The 21,466-nt window shown below is 37.6% G+C and overlaps 1 protein-coding gene across 1 annotated transcript in view; it reads left to right on the top strand.

The window, feature by feature from the left end:
* The first annotated feature begins 6 nt into the window (after positions 1-6).
* Positions 7-21,466, top strand: part of AHR (aryl hydrocarbon receptor) — a 59,340-nt gene continuing 37,880 nt past the window's right edge. The window contains exons 1-2 of the mRNA XM_039710049.1: positions 7-424; positions 8,084-8,271. Coding sequence (XP_039565983.1) covers positions 369-424; positions 8,084-8,271 — 244 coding nt within the window. The 5' untranslated portion in view covers positions 7-368. The remainder of the gene's footprint in view (positions 425-8,083; positions 8,272-21,466) is intronic.

The raw sequence follows: 21,466 nt of genomic DNA, 5'->3' as shown, positions 1-21,466 counted from the left end.
CCCGGCGCCGCGCACTCTGACAGGCGCTCGGCCAGCAGACGGCGGCCGCGCCGGGGTGCAGAGCCCGCCGCGCACCCTCCCTCCGCCGCAGAGGAGCCGACAGGGGACGGCGTCGCCTCGGCGGGGAGACGCGGAGCGAGCGGCGCTGGAAAGCCCCGACCGCCCCCATACCTGTGCCCTCCGGGGGCGGCGAGTGGGTGTAGCCGCCGCCGATCACCTGGGAACCCGCCCCGCAGCGCCTCCGCCTCCCGTCCTCGCCCGCCCGGGGAAGGCGCCACCGCCACAGCGAGCGAGCTCCGGGCGGCCGCGGGCAGCAGGACCGGGGCCCCGGCGGCGCCCGCGGCGCGGGGCGCTAGAGCCGCGGCAGCATGAACCCCAATGTCACCTACGCCAGTCGCAAGCGGCGGAAACCTGTGCAGAAAATGTAAGCGGCTCCGCGGGCGGGCGAGGGGCGAGGCGAGGAGGGGAGTGCGAGCGCCGGGCTTCCCGGGGGCGCGCCGTCCTGCCCCGCTCCGCGCCGCGGGGGCCCGGCGGGGGCGGTGCGGTGCCGGGGCGCCGGGAGTGCTGCTGCGTCGCGGACTCTTACTGCTTTTAGGGTTTCTCCCCCCACCCCGAAAAAAAATAAGAAGGGAGTGTCGGGGCGCGGAGGGTCGGGGCGGTGGAAGGAGGGAGCGGTGCCGGCAGCGCGGCGCAGCCGGCTGACCTAGATTGGGAGGCATCTGAGGTGACGGCTCCGCGCCGTGGCTGCGCTCGCCCCGCCGGGGTGGGTGCCGCGGGCGGGGGCCGCGCTCCCGCACCGCTCCCGCTCCGCTCCGCACCGCGCGGCCGCCGGCCCGCTCAGGTGTCGGAGTCGGGAAAGGCTTGGCAGGTTCCAGTCGGTTTGGGCCCTGCCTTGGAGGGCTGAACCCCGGCTTGAACCCTCCTCTTGAATCCTCCGGTACCGCATGAGATGCGTTTAGTTGTGCACAGTCAAAGAAACCCAACTACTGTTGGAAGAAGAAGAAAAGAAAAAAAAAAGCCTAACTAAATAGTAGCTTTTTGTTTATTAATTTATATTTTTGAAACTATGGGAATAGTTTAGTGCCAAAGTAATTTTGTTTGCTGCACCTGCTTTAGGTTTGCATCCTAGGTTTTATATGCTTCACTAAAATGTTGCTCTCATGAGAGGGGAATTTTTAGGCTAGAAGAGATGCTTAACTTGCACTTTCAACTGAAAGTCAAGAATCTCTAGGTCATAAAAAGTAGCAAAGGTAAACTACCGAGTTGCAAGAAAAATAAGCAAAGCTCAAAAAACCCAAGTGCATTTCTGTGGGCTACTTCCGTAGATGTAAAATAACTACAAGGGCCACAAAAGTATAGATGGAGAGAATGGAAAATATTTGATGAAATAGTATTGTGGATGATATGTTTTTAGATTCACAACAGACAACTCAGTCTTGGGGTGAAGGGAATGAGCTTGACTGCTTGCTTCTTTATGGTTGGAGTTGTTAGAATGAATGCATGTACCTAGCTTGGGGTTTTACCCCACAAATTAGGAAAAAAAGTATAGAAATGTGTATATGTGTATATACATGTGTGTATGTGTATATATATGTATGTGTATATATAATTCTCCCTGCTAGAAAATGCATTAATTATGAAAATACTAGTGCCTGCTTTTTTGACCATTCATTTCCAAATAAAAAATGTAGAGGTACCTAGTTAAATTCACACTGTAGATTTGGATTTTTAAGAATGAAATTAGCGTTGATAAGGAAATGAAATGTACTGGTGGCATGTGTAGCCTACTAATAGCTAAAGGCAAGTGGTTCTGATTGTGAAAGGTGAGGTTCTGCCTTGCTGGTAAGATCTCTTAACGTCTAGCTTATTACTAAATTTTGGTTAGTCTTGGATAGAGGATGTGAAACCTTTTTGTTTTACCTTACTGTAGTGCCTATGTAAGTAATCCTTTTCCCAATCTCTTCTTATTACGCAAGTTGGCTGAACTGCTTTGATTAGTTGAACTTGAAGCTTTATTACTAATGGGAACTATTTATCTATTGGCCTTAGGATCAGAGGGAGAAGTTTCTTCTCAAAGTAAACGCATTCATATTGAAACCGTTTGTTCACCTGTAATTGAAATGGAGGCTAATTATTAACCCACCTTGCTTGGGTTACTGGAAATTATTTTTATGTAAGACATTTATCTTGCTTTTAACACATTTTTCATGTTCAGGTGTTTGTTTTTTTCTTCCCAAAATACCTTATGCTCTTTGGTTGCTGCTTCTGTTGGGCTAGCCTTGGAGAACATTGCTAGTGGCCCAGAGGGCTCTGATTTCTCAAATAACTACATACAGACCATACCTTTAGGCCAAAAAAAAGTGAAAAAGTCAATAAACCTTTTTTAAATGATTGCAGGAGAGAGGAAAGATGTACTTGGTGCTGGCTAATAAAAGTTTGACACTACTGTCATTTTAATCTCTTTGAATTAAGTTTTTTCTCCCCTCAGTAGAATTCAGTTATTCTGGAAAAAAAAAAAAAAGAGAACAGAGAAAGGTAGAGGTGATACATTACTGGGACTAATATCTTTTGTAGAAGAGATGGTATCTGTTGGTAGTTCTAATGTTTTATTTACCATATATATACCTGTTAATGGCACATAGTAATTAGTAAGATGTGTAGACAGCTTATAGAAATGGAAGAAGGTCTAAATATTATTCCATAGTTGCCATGGGAAAAATTAAGCAGAAGAAATGCTTATTGTTTTAGGTACAAATAACTCATGAAAGCCATGGTCATAACTCTACAACAATTTAGGAAACTTAGGAAACTTCCTCCTTACAACTCCTGGTTTTTACTATGTGCCCTGTAGAGAGCTGAATTTGAGAGGGAATCACAGGCTGTTGTCTGACTGTGCTGAGTTGAAATGTGCTTTTTTGATTCAGTTGGGAATTACAGTATTGCAGCTGAAAAAGAAACGCAGTTGTGGGGGAACACAATAGGCAGTTGTTCCTGCAATTCATTTTGTTATCTTGTCGTGTAAGGGGATAGAAGAAAAAGATGCTATACACGTGCACTGCAATTGCTTGTAATATGCTACAGAAATCACTTTCTTAGTATCTTGGAGTCTTTAAATTTCCTCCCACTTTAAGGTTTAAACCCTGTGAGTCCCCCTGGTGGCAGCAGGGCTGGGGGATGTTTCACTCCCCACTGAGGCTTGGGGAGCAATGCGTGGCCCCTGCTTTCTGTTTTGGTCTTTTTTTTTCCAAGTCTTCAACTTCTTTTGTCTACTGATTATTAAATGAACTAATATATTAGCATTGCAGTTGGAAGGAAAAATGCAAAAACTACTTTTATGGAAGTGGGGTTTACTGCAGATAGATTCTAACGTGAGATGAAAGGTATTATATAAGTACAGCTCCAACTTGCAGTTTTTATGTCATTCTGCCTACTAGCTCTGATTTGGTTTGTTTTTCTTTTTTTTTGGTGTTTGGATAAGAATTGTTTTGTATAACTGGATAAATGTAATAGACAAGGAATGGGGTGGGGAGTTCTAAATGTTTCATGCTATGCAGAAACAAAAAGCATTATGATTTGTTTATCTAGTAGACCAAATTAAAAAAAAATATTAGGGTTTTCTTCTTTGTTATCTTTAATGTATTTGTGACATTAAGTACTCCAGAGTTTAGACCGACTGATCTTTAGTAATGAGTAGTCCTGGTAGTGTTAGAAAGCAGAGCACACATTTTAATTTAAAAAATTGGAACTATTTATGTGTTCATTCAAGGCAAACAAACAAAAAGTGCCAGAATAAGCTTTCAAAAAGGAAGTTCATCAGAAAAGAAAAATAATCATTGGAATATTCCTTTGTGTAAAGAAGTATCTGCTACAAAGCAGTCTGCACCTCTCATTTGAGATGGAGGTAGTAAGACTGTTGTCTTGCATAGAACAGACTTCTTATATATATATATTTGTCAGTCTTGGGGTAACTGTATGTTACAGGTAGCAAAATCACTGTTTTAAGTGACTTTACTGTTAAAAGCCACTTGTTTTAAGTTTTGTGAGTTTTTTGATTGGCTGGTTTTGGTTCATGTTTCTTGCAAAAGAATACTTTTTAGAAAGAGAATATGCATCAAATGGAGGTATACATACATAAGTTACATGGTCAATAGACAGGAACATACTTTTTTGTTTCTTTTTTTCCCAAGAAATGCTGCCTTGTTATCTTAGAAAGTTGTGAAATATGTTAAAACTGAGTGTCAAACTTTGATCCGTGATTGGTGTTCTGGGTGTTTCTATCACTCTGGTTGAATCCTTAATGCACCAAACCAACCTGAACTAACTATTTGCTAATGGATGGCAAATTGTAGTCCAGCATCAGATGAGTAGCATGTCACTGATTGAGGTTTTTTTAATAAAACAACTTTATCCCTTCAGCAGTTTGAATCTTGACTGGTTTCAGTCTCTGCTGAAAGAGCCACTGGAAAGGGTTTCTGCCCTTTGAAGATTGGTTGACAATAACTTTAAGAGGTTGATAGTCTGTAATTCTTATGTGTTGTTTCCAAAGAAATCATCAGCTGAATTTTCAGTAATCGTAAATTCAGTGTGGGAAGCAAGAGTAAATGCTTAGAAGCATTTTTTAGTTGATAAAGTAAATAAAGGTATATTTTTTAGGATTCTATAACTTGCTTAGTGTCATAACTGATTTTATATACCTGGCCTCCACTGAGTGAAATCCTGTGTATAGGAAAAAGATATGTTATTGCATGTACTATTAAATACGAGATTAAAAATATTCAAAGCTGAGAAGACGAAATTTACTAGTTAGGTAGCTTACATGTTTTTCTTTATATCCCTCTTTCCTAAGCTGATGAAGTAATAATTGGGGTTTTTTAACAATTTTTTTTGGTCTCTCTCTGTAGTGTTCTTTTTGCACGTTCATTTATTCTCTGATTTCATTTCACACTTCCGTCTTGTTATTAAGGTGTCATGCTTTTCAGTGCTTGGCTGTTGGGTTTTCCCCTAATGCTTTATGTTGTTATGAACAAAATAAACTTGTTCTCTCTTTGCATTTTCTCAGAAATTACTAAAATTTCTATTTAAAATAATACAAATGAGCATGTAAATATTGAAACTTAATTATTATCAAAAGGCCAAATTAAGACTCAGGTAGCTGTGCACTTTTTAAACATTTAGGGTTAATGTCTATGAAGGTGCACGCGAAGGAGAATATGTAGTGAAAACTTCTGATTAAGTATGCTGTACCAGACCTGTGAAAACAGGTATTGTGATGAGAAATCCTTAAAAATTGTAAAATCAAAAAATTAAGTGTTCTTGCTTGTCTTGCAGCTCTTGAGTGACAAGGGTTGTAGATAAGTCCAGAGGCACTGAGTGTACAGAGACCTCTGGCCTTTGGTTAGAGAATTCATATTTCCTATGAAAGGTAGAAGATTAAGAATAGAAAGATCAGCTTAAACACATTCCTTCTTTTCCTTTTTTTAGTCCTTTTTTTTTTTTCTTTTAAATAAAGCACATGCATGGATTTAATCTTGACATAGCACATAATTTGCCTTGGAGACAATTTTCTGCATTGAATCTGGGCTGTCTTTAGCATCGAGGGCTTATATAAATGGATGGAAAATGGTTAAGTTGCTGCTTATGCCCCTGGCATTTCTGCCTTCATTCCCTTCATCACTGAAGGATCCATTTTTATATAATTAATTTTCGTTGGTGCAGGGTGACAAAGGGGAAAATTAGGGATAATTGGTGTTTGATTTGGGGGAGAGAAAATGGCAAGACTTATGATGCAAACACTGGTAACTTAGTATTCAGAAATGCTTTCAGCTAGATAAAAGTAAGAGAAATCTTTAGAAAGTAAATGTAAAGTAGAAAAACAATCACATCTGACAATCTGATGAGATAAATGCAAGTTGAACATAGTTTTTAGCTGCTTGGGCAATTCACAAGTTTAAAGTAAAGCAGGGGACAGTTGTTGTGGTAGAAAAGCCTGTTACTTAGTGCTGATATATTTTGTAAATTGTGCATGTCTTAAATGGTTTCTGTGAGGTCCTCTGCTTTTCAGAAGCAGACCACTTTGATTTGATAGTAGTTAGCTGTTCACTGGTTGTTATTCAACTGTTGCATGCTTAATATTTGAAATTTGTTATTTTGTCTTTACATTTAGATGCAGTCTAATACATAAAAATATTTAAGAAATACCCTTTAATGTTTCTACTAATGTCTGATGATTTTTATTTTTTTAGGGCTGTATGTAAGTTTTGCTAATTATATGGCTTGTGCAAATTAATTTTCTACCAGCATAAGAGAGTATGAAGAAAACCTTGCTAAATTATTTAGTGTTCACTTGGGAATATGGTAAACTGCTAGTGTCGAAGTCATGATTTGTGACCAAAGCACCCATCTAACCAAGTACTTAGTCATCCATTGACATTGATGATGAACCTATGGTTTTCTTAAAGAGAAAGAATTTTCCTAATTCTTAATTCAACTGTTTTGCCCACATTTCAGATATTTTTAGGCTAAAGCACTACTAATTTACAATATTTACTCTGCAGCAAGTTTAACTTTATCCATCTGGGAAGTAATTTATGCTGATACATTATAATTCTGTCTGTTATCAACATTTTGCATTATGGTGTCTTCACATTTCCAGGCTCCACATAAGGCTCCTTTAATGTGGAAAAGGGCAGTTGTAGTGCTGGGGAGCAGGCAGCCAGGCTTAAGTGCAAGTTTTTGACAATTGAATAAGCAATGGTTGTAAAAAGAAATGCTTGGATTTAAACTAACAAGAGGTGTAATTGAAACATAAAGTAAAAACAAGCTAAAAATAGGAGTGTCCACTCTATCAGTACTGATTTGACTGAAAATACAATATGAAATTACTTTTCTGTATGGTTTACTTCAAGCAGTGGCAAAAATAACTAGAGCTTTTGCAGTTGCTCATCATGTAATTGATGTAAGGATGACAGTTGGGAGCAGATTAAATGAAATACTGAAGAAATTAGCTGCTGAATGTCTTTCTGCTCAGTATTTTTGAGTGATGCATCTTGCAGAACCAACATTTCTGTGAGAGCAGCACAAATTGATAACTGATGTAGATCTCACGTAGAACTGCAGTACTGGAAAAGTGACAATGACTCATTCTTTAATTAGAAGACTGTTTAATAAAGAACATAAAATGTACTATGGCTTAGACAGATAAATTATTTGGTTTCAGTATTGGCTTGTAATGAACTAGTTGTACTTTAAATGAGTAGGGGTTTAAACCTTTTCCCAGACTTCTGTGTATGTGGGAAGGGGGTGAGTGTCCAAGTATCTGGAATTGGAGTTCAGAGTGGATATGAATGGAAAATAGCAAGTTTACAAAAACTTCATTATGTAATTCATAACAGAGATTTTTAAATTGTTCTTTGTACTGTACAAAGGCATGCTTTTACTGTGCTGTACTCAAATGAAGTGCCTTCAACTGTGAGATGACTTAAGGGATGAGCTCACAGTGTTTCCTACAGAAATTTTACATTCTGGCTGAGCTATGTCTCATGGTTTTTAGTACAGTTTTGGATGCCTAGGAAGTTACTAAAACTTTTGTTATATTCAATTAATACTAGCCTGTTCCAAACTGATAAAAATTAAGGACATCCATGATAAATTGTTATTGAAGTGAAAAAATGTATCATCAAATTTATTTGTAGACAAATATTACTGGAAGTTATCTGTATATTTGGAATACTAACATTTGGAAGAACTCAAGTCATCTTTGACTGAAAACATAGGAAGATTTTTGTAAAAATTGCTGAATCTCAAAGGTTTTGAATCTAATGTTCATTCAAAAGTTCAAGTAGATATTGTAGCTCAAATTGCTTCATTTAACAATGTGTGTGTTGGAGGGGATATTAGGGCATCTTAGGTTGGTGGCTTTTTTTTTTTTTTTTTTTTTTTTTTTTCCCAGTGGGAAACAAAGTCACTTGGGAAAACGAATTGGTTGTTACGGTTTGAGACAATATGTAGTGTTAGGCACAGCAAATATTTGCCTTCATTTTGGAAAGGAGCTGGCGTTTACATTGTGTTTGTTTTTCTGCCGCAGTGTAAAGCCGTCCCCGGCTGAAGGAGTCAAATCCAATCCCTCCAAGAGACACAGGGACCGCCTGAACGCGGAGCTGGACCGCCTGGCGAGCCTGCTGCCTTTCCCTCAGGATGTGATCGCCAAGTTGGATAAGCTGTCTGTGCTTAGGCTTAGCGTCAGTTACCTGAGAGCAAAAAGTTTTTTTGACGGTAAGCACTGGGAATTTATTTGGGTTTGAACTGGTTGTAAAATTCAGTTTATATCGTATGTTGATTTCAGCTGTTTAAGTGCTTAAAACTGTTAAATTTATCTGCATTTTAATGGAACCTCCAGTTGCGTGAATATATACAATGTAACTGTGTAAAGTAAGCTTTCCACTTTCTTGAAACCAAATGTAACTACTTATATTTCACTTAGGTCACCAGTCATGCAAAGCTTTGCATTTGGAAGTAATATTGCCCTTAATGAGTCCTTCAATCCTTTTCATCAGACTGTCAAAGATGCCCAAGAGATTTCTCTTTTCCCCCGCTGAAAATTGCCTTAGTAAAACTATTACTGTTTCAAAATATGTCATAGGACTTCCCATCCAGCTGTATTTTGCTTAATGATTCATCAAAAATGACTTTGCTTTGATATAAAGTAATTGATAGTGCCCCTTCCTACAGTTTATTGCAAAGGTGACTTGTAAAGAATAGAGACAAAATCTCTCCTATGTCCAAGCCCTGATTAATGCAGGACATGAGGCATTAAAGCGACAGCTAAGGTTCTCCAGTTATGTGGGCAGGTGTGCACTGACCCCAGTCCTGGCCAGGGTAGTACAGAAGCACTAAAAGTAGTCATGGGGTCAGAAGTGTGTGTCCTTGGTCACCTCCGAGCTGGCCAAGGAGTCCTATCCCTCTCTGTCCTTCACTGCCTGAGCTGCTCTGTAGGGTGGGATGCACTGCTTGGCTTCATGCCAGTTTCTTCAAAGGCAGGAGTAGTCTGATCCTTTTCATTGTGGGAATAAAGCAAGGAGCTTGTATTTAATTAATTGTCCTTTTCTTTTATCAGCCACTGAGGTTTTACAGTTATTATATTGAAGATGAAATCTTATTGATCAGCTGTAGTGAAGAATCTTGATTGCTATGAAGTTGGTATTAAATTTCAAGTTGTTTTTAAAGTTTCTTTGACATTAAAATAACTTCTGTCCTCATCAGTTTAAGATTGTCTCAGCCTCCAAAACATGGGTGAAAGGATTCAAGAAACCTGTCTTAAATAGTTCCACATTTTCCTGCAGGAATACAGAATGTTTGTTTTCATTTATTGTGTCAACTGGCTTCAGTTTATTAGTGCTTATGAATTTATATGATGTTTTATTGTTTGAAGAATATATCCAAGTGTCTTGATTTCTGCGCTTGTTCAGGACAATTCTTAGTATGAAGTCTAAGCTCTAAGGCTACAGCTGGCCAAATATTTCTAGTGGTGCTTTTTTCAAATGCAAATATTTTCTCTCATCAAATGAGAGTTCTCATGGCACCTCTGTTTCATGAAAATCTTTGCAAGATGTAGATCAGATAGACTGCTGTAAAAGAAATTATTTTGCTTGTCTGTGTTTTTTAGTGAAATGGAGAAATTCTAGTCTCAATGAAATGTGTTTTATTGTGGTTGTTTTAATTAAGTTTTTTGAAATAATTCCAAGATTGCCAGTTTTTGTCTTACTTGGGATGGAATGATAATAGTAAATATTAATTTCTCATCTCAATTTCCTGTGCAATGGAACTGCTTGATTTTTATTCTTCCTGCCTCTTCCCCCCAGTTTGCACTTGAACGTGCTTGCATAAAGTTTAAGGCTATGATTTCTCTACAAGGAAAAAAGAATTGATACCTTCATTAGAAGCTGTCTTCTAGGGTTTTATTAGCAGAAAAAGTGTTTTTGCTACTTCTTTTCAGATCTTTGTGTTGTAGGGCTACAAATCAGGTTAGTATCAGTCTTCATCTGAAGGTATTTAAAGACTGACATCTATGACTTCAGTGAAGATAAACAAAAGTTATCAATTTCTGACTGATAGAAGAGTGAAAATTAGAACTTTATACTATTTTAGTTGTCTTAAATAACATGGAGTCTATTTCAGTAAAATTCACCTTCCAAATGAAAAATTAGTACTTTGAAGAACAGAATTAGCAAAAAAACCCTGAAAAGCCCTAGATTTGATTTTCATGTTCTGTTTGTGCAGCGCTTCTCAGAATGGCTTTTTTGAAAGAGTGTTTTGTGTAGCTGGATACATGGATATATTGGATATATTTCGACAGGAAAGCCCTGTAGAATAAATCTGACAAATGCGAGAGGGAGCACTGATTGTCACCTTGAGTGCCCAGGCTGAGCCAAGGCTCCACTTTATTAACGCAGCATGCTGAAGTAAAGGGAAACGCTAAATGAATAACAGGATGCAAATGGGGGGTGTGTAAATTCCTGCGGAAAGTAAAATATAAACGCGTAATCATATGATCTTGCTTGAAAGGAAACCCTAGTTTTTGCTGTAACAATAGATATTTTTTTCAAAGAAAACACTTGCATTTTTCCAAGTTTAAATAATCTAGAGTGAATGTCTGTTTTCTGAAGGCGGAAGTCTGTGGGGAGAAAAAGAACTGTTTTGTGAAAGACATCTCAAAGGGTTACATCAATCTGAATAAATGTGCCTCACTTAAATGTCTACAGAGTTTTCTGGTGTTACTTAAAAGCTAAATATGTGTGTGTGTGTGTATACATTATATATATGCATAAAATAAAAGAACACCTTCACTTGACCCTAGTTTTTAAGATGGTAGAGTGGGACAGAATGCTCTCTGGAGCTAGGGACAGGTGAGTTTTTCTATAGTGCCTACTGAAATTTGGTGGACCTCTGTATGCTTGCTGTATTTCAGGTTGTAGGAAATAGATGTAGCACTTTACTATTCCACAACCTCAAAAGATCTTTGTGTTGGTGATTGTATTCTGTCAAGCAGTTGCTTTTGATTGTTGATTTTTATTAATGAAGTTATTGTGCTGCTAAGTGACCCTTTACATACACTGTAGTTCAGTGTGATCAAGCTGGTTTCAAGTCCATGTTTTCAAGTCCTGATGTTAGCAGGCTTTCTGTGTGCCCATGTCAGGCACTCTGGTATGCTTTTATATGTACAGATTTGACCTTGACTCAAGAGGGAAATTGTAGTAGAGGATTAAAATAGTGAGTCTCAAGTCTGTTTCTTTATAAAGTCTTGTGCGGCAAATCAAAGCTAAAAAGTGGTTTAGGGTGGTGTCACTTCTCAGCTGTGCACTTCTACCTGCTGTACTGAAGTGGATTAGTAGTCCTCAAAGTCAAGCAGGTTAGCTTAAATCACTGCTGGAGTGTTTATTTTGTGCATGTAAGATACTTTCTGAAAGTGGCTTAAGGCAAGCTTTTTATATGTAAGAGACTGGGATGAATCAGGCAGGTGTCTGCTGACAATCACTAACGACTTTGTGTGTTGTCCTGGTATTATTTCAGTTCATTTTGCTGTTAAGTGCCCATGCATGTGTGCATTCAGCAGTGAAAAATATAAAGTAGAATGTGGGACAACATCTCTTTGTGTGGATGCAGGTTAGTGTGAGCTCAGCAGCTGGAGCACAACTGGACAATCATTTAGGCATAGCCTGTGTTCCCCATGCATACTAAAGGAAAAAACCCTTTTGCCTCTAGCTTTGGTTGTTGGTTATATGATGAATTGATAATCACTTAAGTACTTTACTGTGGTAAAGAAAAGCATTCATAATTGTTCTTGGGATTTTGGTGAAACAGATTAAAGGGTTAAAAGTAGAATTTGTATGACTGATCACTTTTTTAATGTTAGTGGCATGATTTTTCTTTTTAAAGGTCCACTGAGAATAAAGGAGAGGCTTGCAGAATCTAAAATGAAGTAGCTGTGCTATGTGTGCATATCAATATATTAGAAACAAAATTCAACGTGTTGCTTATTAATTGTCCTTTCATCCATTTCACTAAGAATTCCTGTGGTTTAAAGTATTTGGGGTTTTTTCCCCTCTTGCTTATTGGACAGTATTTTGCATTTATAGAAGAAAGTTTCCGCTCAAAATTAGTTTAGAATTGGTTTCTTATGTGGGATTCTAGGGATTCTGGCAAGCACAGCAATAACAAAATAATTAAGATTTATTTTTTCCACTAAGTTTGCATTGCCTTTTTTCTTTAACTTTGTAATATAATTAACACACATTCCTTGGCATCGTATGGCTTGAATTTGCAGTGCAGCCATTGTCATCACATAGAATATATTTTTTGATAATGTATTTTTCTTGTTATGCCCACTGTTCTATCATGCTATGTGCTGGAGAGAACAGACTGCATGGTTTCTCTTCTGGAGAATATGGCTACTAAGTAGAAACGGGAAGGTCAGCAAAGTGGGAGACAATGTATTTATTCTGTCACACAGAAGGGCGGCAACATTTTGCCAGTCTAGCAGATATAGATAGCCTTTTTGCCAAGTGTCAGGTGGTGGTCTGGAACAGAAACCTGAAAGCACAAAAATTATTAAATCACAGCCCAGTAAAACCAGGATAATACAATAGCTCTGTCCTGACTTGCTTTTATTTTAGACAGTTACCATCTTTGCCTGCTGTGTGTGTCCAATGCAGCTTTTTCATGCATTTTTTGAAGGTGTGACTTCCCTTTCATGTTACACCTCCTTTCCCTGCTCCTGTTGCTGCATATATAAATACTTGATCTCCACTCCAGGAAAAGCTACAGCCCTATAGAGTGGAGTTAGGCTGCACTTACTGCTTTTGAGTGTTTATGTGGATGCTGCATAGGAATTTGCTGCTGCCAGCAGCTGCTAGTGGACCTGGCTAGTATTACTTGATTCATGACTGTCTTCAGCCGTTTTTCTACACCCAAGGTAGAAAATACCCCATAGTTTGGTTGTTCTCTAATTACCTTTCCTGTATCTGGTATTTTATACCATGTACATGAAGTAATTTTCAGCATTTTGAATGCAATTCTTTGAATCTTGTCTGAAAGTTGGATGAAAAAAAATTGGTGGGAAAAAAAACCTCAACCCAAACAAACCAACTCTGTTTCCTTTTGTACTGTATTCCCCCTGGCCCAAATACAAAATTAATACAAAATGTGAATCTTGGAATTGCATAGTTATTTCAGTGTCAGACTACCATACCGTTCATATTATTTCCTAATCCATGCTTGATCTTTCACTGCTTGTCTCTTTTTAAATTTTTTTTTTTCTCCAAACGTCCCCCCTTGCCTCCAATCCCCTGAGGTTCACACTGACCATTTGGGACTGTCTGCTACAGACTATTTTAGCCTGTATTTTACGTAACAGATGATAAGTAGGGATTTAAGCTTTGAAGTCCTAAATTCTGATCTTCAAAAATGATGATTAGAGCCATGTAGCTGTGACATCACTCTAAATCTCAGAATATGTATGTTTCCACAATCTTAGCTTTTATTTTTAGGAATGCTGTGTCACTAAGTGTCTGATGCAGCTCTATACCCCTGTGGATTGTTGCAATTTAATATAACCCAAACGGAACATCTGACATTGAAAATTCTGTTTATATAACAACCTAAGAACTTAAAATATTAGTGTATTTGTAGTACAAGAGGAGAAACCAGGTACAAATGCTATATAGTTAATATGTTACATGGATTTTATTTTCCTATTTAATTCTGGTATTTCAGTGATTGATGTAAATCATTGTTAGAACTCCCTTTGCAAGAAAAAGAAATGAAAGGTTATCTCTTCTTCTCTGCCCTATGTATATTATTTAATCAAAGGCATATGAAAAGTCAGTGTAGGAGCCTCTTATGTACCACAAAGCTGTTGTAAAATTACTTAAAAACCCTGTCCCAGTATGCAGAGTATTTATTTCTCTATAGGCCTCATTAATAGGGAGATTAGTTTTAAGCATACTGTTCTGGGCTTTACTCTGGATTCCCGACACTTGTTTGCAAGGTCAGAAATATGATTTATCCTGTTCTAGCAACATCAGTGCTCTGGAGATTGACACTGCTTTATGAAATTCAAACCTAGAACAGGTAACAAGATAAAAAGAGCCTAACCTCAGGAAGTACCACTGCTTCTCTGGCCTTGTGTATTCCAAGTCCTGTAATCTTTGCTAATGTTATTGCTGTACTGTAAAGATAAGGTGATTTGGAGCTTTTTGGTTTTGTAATACAAATCACCACAACTGTTGCTCCCTCCTCCAGTGACAGTTTGAGTGGAGAATTATAACTAGAGCTTGCACTGGGCTCTCAACATCTGTCTTCCATGGGCTTCATGATTCATCCATCTGAATTTGTAGAAGTATGGTTTGCTTGCCTATGACCTTAGAAATATGTCCTAGTTATTTAAGGCTTCAGTATGAATGCACATTAAAAACATGTACAAATAATGTATTAATACTGGAATAGTTTTTGCTGTGCTGCTGTCTGTGCTGCTTGTGACTCAGCAATTTTCCTCCTGTGTGTGTTTGCCAATGGCAGAAATGCCCTACTTTTGCCTTATCAGAATACAGATACAGTCAAACAGGAAATAAGACGTGTATGATTGAGTTCTGTAGATGTTTACAGTTCTAGCTAGTCCTAACACTGTTTGTTTTTCCTGAGTAAATAAAAACTTCAGCTCTGTTTGAACAGTTTCTGCTGCATACATGGTTTCATAAGCTACTCAAAAAATGATTGCTTTGTGAATTGTCTTGAAGATCCAGCTAGATAACTAGAAGCTAATTCTATTTATCAGATCTTGGTCCTTAAAAAATGATTGCTTTGTGAATTGTCTTGGAGATCCAGCTAGATAACTAGAAGCTAATTCTATTTATCAGATCTTGGTCATTGTAATAGTTTAATTTATTAGTTATCTCTTTTTAAAGAGGTAAAAAAAATGAATTTCAAATGTGCTCTTCAAAGTTTCAGGTAATGTGTTGATAAATGTTTCCTGGGAAAAGTCTCCGGAGTTCCTGCTCATCAGTGCTGTGTCCAATCTGTGTATATTTAACAAGGTATTATGTTAATGATAAAACTTAACCATAGTTATTCTAGGAACTTAAATGCACTAAACTGTAAGGACTACAATGAGTAGTTATCTGAAACTCCTTAAGAAAATGTAGTTTTACTGCCTGCCAGCTGTGAACATTAAAAGGGACCTACAAATAGGAATTAGTTGTCCTTAGTGATGCATGCTAAACTCTGTTTTTAATTGAACAAAGAGATGCTCATTTTTTTCCACTGAATAATTGCCTCTTGAAATTCAACCCATGTGCCTTTTGAATTGCACAGTACTGCACACTTTATGCATGGCATTGTATAACATCTAATGAGCTGAAATATATACATACTTGGCCCCTCAAGACAAATCCTGACTGATTGCATAGAGTAGGGATTACTGGAGTAAGTCCACTGCCTGACTGGTCAAATAGTCAGACTTCTCCATCAAATTCTGTTGTCACATCTTCAGCAGTACAATTCCTGTGGGGCCACCAGAAGACACTAGCTTTGTGAATGAATTCCCTTTTTCCTCTTGGTGTCTCCATCTGAGTTACAAACTGAAGGATGATGTCTTTCCTTTATTGATGCTTTTCTTTATGCCACATTTTTTAGCATGCTGTATTTTACTTATTTAGAGGAAAAAATAAGGGTAGCCCCCAGTTTCCTCCTTGCTTATACAATTTGTTGTTTGATTTACTTTTACCAGAACAAGGACATGCATGTGGCCTTTAACAAGATAAGCCCATGGGCTCTGGCAGTGAAATAAGCTGAGAGTAACTCCCATATCCCAAGCAGAGAAAAGACAGTCTTGGTCTGGAAAGGAAGCAATCCTCCAAAAAGCCACTTGATTCCCTTGCTATAATTCAGTTATTTCAGAAAGCCTGCTGCTAAATTGCTGAGAAATTATGAATTGGTATAAAAATACAGCTTCATCTCATTTGCTGAAATACACATTTTCCTCTCTCAATTTAAATAAGAGTTATTTCTGTTAAAAAGTGCTTGTTCATTAATATTTGTATATAGCAAGGTTTGGAATTGAATGGTAAACAAAAACAATTGGTCTTGTAAAGAAACCTTCAAAATCCACTTCCATACCCTTTTAATGCAGTAGTTGCAAAACTCAACATTGCCTTTTATTAGTAGAATAAACTGTCCTCTTTCATGTATGGAATATAATTGACAGTTTCCATTTTTTCAGTTAAAATTATAGAGAAATTCCCCAGGCAAAAATCCTATGGAGTTTCTGTTGAGCTATCAGTTCAGTGAAGATAAAGTTAAGACATTTTTTCAGTAGGAAAAAAAAAAAGAATTTGAGTTAATGTTTGAGTACCAGGTCCAAGTTTGCATGAGATGAGTTCCCTAATGAAACTGACGGATAAGAAAATTACTGGGAACTGTAAAGTGAATTTAAAAAACACTTCTAATTCCTAGGTTTTATAATAAAAATTAATACTGATGAATAAAAAGGAACAGTTATTTCAATATGATTTTTTAATTAAGCAAAGAGTTTAACCATTTCAGAACTAGTGGTTTATTAAAAAATAAAAATCTATGGTAGTAGATTGTAATTTTCTAGTTATTAACTTGTCTTATTTTCTACAAACCAAAAGCCTAACAAATGGCAGTTTAAACAATATGTAATATTTCATTAGCTTTTGCTTTGTTCTAACAGATTGAAAAATTGTTATAGGAAGAGGAATCTCTGATTTTAGGAACCAAAGGCTCAGAAGTAGGAAACTGTTAATCTAGGTTCAACTTCCCATAGATCTCATTCCACAAGGAATTAAATTAAATTAAATTCACTTTGATATTTGTTTTTTTTTTGTGCCTCACCTCAAAAAAATTAGGCACTCTTTCCTCCCACCTTTTTGTGACAAAGGCAGTATCACATTAATAGGTCTGATGAGAAGTTACAATTTACCAGCATGCACCTCTTGCTGACTTTTTTTTTTCTGAAGAAGCAAAGAAGATGTGCCAAGAGAAGCAACTGTATGGGAAATAGCTCAGAAGAAGTGTGTGTGTGCCAGGATATGGTTTTGGTGATTCAGCTGGTGACTGTCACCTCTGTGATAGTTGGGGGACAAGAGTTCATTGCCTCTTAAGTCTTGAAACCACAAGCAGTATACAGTTTGGTATGTGGTTGTTAAGCTTCAAAGCCCAAGTGAGAGATTACAAATTTGAGCAACTGTATGCTTCCTGAGATTTACTTTTCTGTTTTTAAGTACAAGATAAAAGTAAAAGTGAAGTTTTATTTCTTGTGTATGTTTTTTTTTTTAAATCTGAACTAAAATTTTATCAGGTGGCTAGGTGCAACTGGCTAACCATAAAAGCAGTGCACACTTATTGCTGTTCTGCTGCATTATACCTATGTCATATGCAGTCATTCTTGAGGCTTGTTTTTTTCTCAAGTTTGCTTTAAGCTGAAAACTACCACTGATACATTAGAAGCTTAGAAATTCCCACCCACTTTTGACCCTCTCTGACAAAGACATAATAGTTTACTCCTGATCCTACACTTGTAAGGTCCTGTAACCTTCTGCTCACTTCTTGCTCTCAAGAATAGCAAACTGCCTTTCAGCTCCCATAGAAATCTCATTTTGCCTTCCTTTTACATTCTCTGAATCTGGGAGGCTGATGGGGATATTTTGAGCAAGATGCACACACATGCTTTTAGGCCTTAAGGGCATGAGCATTTATCCCATAGTGGTTGCAACTATTTATGACCCCATTTTTATTTTTCTATTCTTTTTTATTTCATCTTCGTTGTCACACCCAGATCAGGAGCAGTGGCTCCTGATGCATAGCACAGTTTGGGAACATCTGCTATAGGAAGTGCAACTGTTTTTGTGAGCCAAGACTTGTGTCTTCCAAATGCAGTGACTGAACTCTCATTTTTGTAGGCTAGTGCATGTTGACTTAGTGTGGTATTTTTGGACTGATTAATTATCATGCTGAGGAATAAGTTCAGTATCAGTCACTTAAGGAAAAAAAAAATACACAACTTTGTTGTTAGTTTTACCTTCTACTTAAGAAAACAGGGTTGTAAGTACCACTTCGTAGCAACTGAGGACATGTCCCCCATTTAAGGGAGACTACTGCATAAACACTTAACATTCCACACTTAATAATGCTGTTAACTCTTTCTTTAAAAAGCAACATTAAAAAGGCTAAAAACATAAAAACCTGAGTTCAGCTGACCTGTGTAGCAGAGCTTGGGTTGGTTTTAATCAGTGTTGTGAGTGATTCTGTGGTGTATAATGGTTTTTCAGCTCTTTAACAGCAGATATTTTATTTATTTTAATCTTTTATTGGTCTTAAGAGAAACACCAATCTAGTTCAACAAGCAGTTTAGGGCTTGCTGAGCTATGTTTTGGGAATGGCTCAAAAGAAAGTATATTGTGAAAGCTGAGGAAAATCATCCCACACACAATCTGGTTAAACTTCAAGTTCTAGGGTTAGGTGAATGTTTTAAAACAGAGTATGGTAAATATATGTTAGGCAAATCTAGTAAAATCTGTCTTCATTCGATAAAATGTTTCTAAAACCCGTAAGTGTATTGCTTCAATGTTACTACTTCAGCCAAATTTAAGAATGTCATAGCTACTGTTAATGCTTGTAAAAGAAACATGTTCTACATGGGTGTGGTATCGTAGGGAAAACGGTTCAATTACTGTACCACTAATATTTGGCAAAGCATTTTACTCTAAGCATGCAGCAAGCATTTTTTTATTTGTTACTTTTAATCAAAAGTTGGTAATGCAAATGTACTGTTTGTAATTTGTAGTTGGTAATGCAAATTTACTGTTTGTTAGTAGCAGATTTTATAGACAGTAAGGGCTGTGAATTGAGGAGTGAGATTTAGCCAACATTTTGTACATTTGTCCGGGGGGAGGAAAATAGAACATTAAGAGCTCAGGCATTAAACTACTGCTGTTCATGTTAGCTTTACATTTTAGTGGGTCTAGCACTAAAATGTGGCCTTTCAGACATGACATTTCTAGTACTTCAAAAGTCAAGAGATCATAATCAAGAAATTTTTTGAGGATAAACTGCTTGTTATGAGATCTGCATGTTTGAGCTGAATTAGGAATAGTTCAGCAGAACACTGTCAACAAGATTTACAATTGCATTTAGTTTGATTTGTATATTTTGAAAACATTTTATAACTACTGTTTACATACTTAACTCACTTCAGAATTCAAGAACAAAATAGATAGTTGCTTCTCTGAAACCCTATTGGAAGAAAAGGTTGCTAGGCAGTTTCAGTTCAAGATAAGGTTGCGTGTTTCTGTTGCTGTTTTAATGTTTTTGCATTAGTGATACAGAAAGGAATATGGACTGAGAAATACGTAAAAAAAGGTGGTTAATTGTCTGGACTTATGAGTATTATGCTGTGCTAGGTGGTTTCCTTCTCAGACACAACTTCTGCTTACTTAATTAAAAGTGCTTGCTGTAATGAGAATAGGCTTAAAAAAAGAGAAAATCTGGTTTTGCTGGACAGGCCAAATAATTAGGCTAACTTTTGAAAACAATAAAAAAGCTTGATTGTTAAAAAAAAAAAGAACATTGAGTGGGCCTGTGTGTGCAAGCAGATCATCCTTCACCAAATGGTTCTGAGCTGCCTACTCATCATAATGTGTGATTTAGGATATGTTAGAAATCAAAAGTTGTGGCAAACTTTCAAACAGTCATGAATGCATGATATGGATCAGTGGTGTTTTTGACCTCTTCCTAATTTGTTTTCCCAATAAAATAGAATTTAAAAGACATGAAATTGCATGCATGACTGGATGAAAATAGAGAACACGTAGAAAATCATGAGGATGCATATCAGAGAATTAAATAAGACACCCATCTCATAAAAGAGAGAGAAAGCTATAAAAGCAGTGTGCACAAATGAGAAGTTTAAAAGCAAAGTTAAAATAACAAAGAACATTTTACACTAAGCAATAAGGAACCTGGGAAACAGTGGAATATTGCAATAAATGTTATAAGCTATATAGGAAAAAATAATTCAGGCAAAGGATTGGATTACTAACAATGAAAAAAATGTAATGGGTCTTAGAGTGCCTCTTATAGCTACAGAGAAGAAAGCATGAGAGACACTAATGACAAAATTAGGTTCCACCTGTTGTGTGCAAGAATGCTGGTTCAGTCTTATAAGCTTGTTTCTTGCAGGGTTTGAATCCATCTGAATAAGACCAAAACAGAAGAATGCAGCAAAAAACTTGTGCAAAATCAAGAAACCATGGCTGTGTTTGAGAGGAACCTTAGCAAGTGCTTTCATTCCATGCCTTGCAGCTTCAAATTACTTTGCCATCATGGTACATCACCTGTAACATCCATGCCAATCCGTGTTTGTGTAGTGCAAGGCACATGTGTTTCTTGTGCACATATTTACTTACATTTCCATTCATGGGGTCAAGTAGCAGTGCTGAGGGGCAGCTAATGCTGTGAAATGCTTATTCTCTCTGCAATACTATGCCTCAAGTGAGCCTCTACATCTATGTACAATGACATGTCCGTAGGGCTCCCACCCTTGCACTTCAAAAAGTATATCTCCATTAAGAGACAGAAAACTCTGCTGTCCTTTTGTGCCTTCCTCTAACTGAGGACAATCTTCTCTCTGGAATACTATGGCTCAAGTGAGCCTCTGCATCTATGTACAGTGACAGGTCCATAGGGCTCCCACCCTTGCACTTCAAATAGTATCCATTAAGAGACAGAAAACTATCTGCTGTCCTTTTGTGCCTTCCTCTAACTGAGGACACCTGACTGTTAGTGACTAAGCTGGTCAGACTAACCTAAATAGCTGAGACTGTCCTTCAGTTTTAACCCTTTGCCTTATTTTAAGCTTCTAAGTGTCCTAGAAAAGAATATAGCCATGCTCATTTTTGCCTCTTCTCTCCCAGGAAACCCACATGCAAATTGTTTTATAATCTCTTGGAGAGGATTTGTCTGATTAAGGAACATAAATGAATGGGGAGGAGGGAAGGCAGTATCAAGTGAAAGGGGACAGATCCTGATGATACACTATTAGATGGTTATAACTGTTCAAAAAGACTACTGCTCTAAACCCATCTGCGAGAAAATTACTTGTGCAGACTCTTTCAGTGCTGTCCAAAGCCATGTGCTGCTTTTAGCTCTTAACTGGGTGAAATAATACAGGAAAAGATTTGTCTCCCTTTGGATTTGGTAATGCCCCCCAAGCCCACAGTTGCTTGTGTTAATAAAGTGGGTAATGTTTTCATTCAAGATGAAAATAAAACACAGGAATTTACAGAGTATATAAATATTTTCATACTTGAGGTATCTTTAAAATATTCTGAAGATTCTTGGTCTGCATTAGTTAAACTGTCTGACTGTATTAAAGTAAATGTTAAAGTAGAGACAC

This window comes from Passer montanus, unplaced genomic scaffold, assembly GCF_014805655.1.
Source record: "Passer montanus isolate IOZ18808 unplaced genomic scaffold, ASM1480565v1 scaffold10, whole genome shotgun sequence".
Taxonomy (NCBI): Eukaryota; Metazoa; Chordata; class Aves; order Passeriformes; family Passeridae; genus Passer; species Passer montanus.
This window is presented reverse-complemented; position numbering and strand designations above follow the sequence as displayed.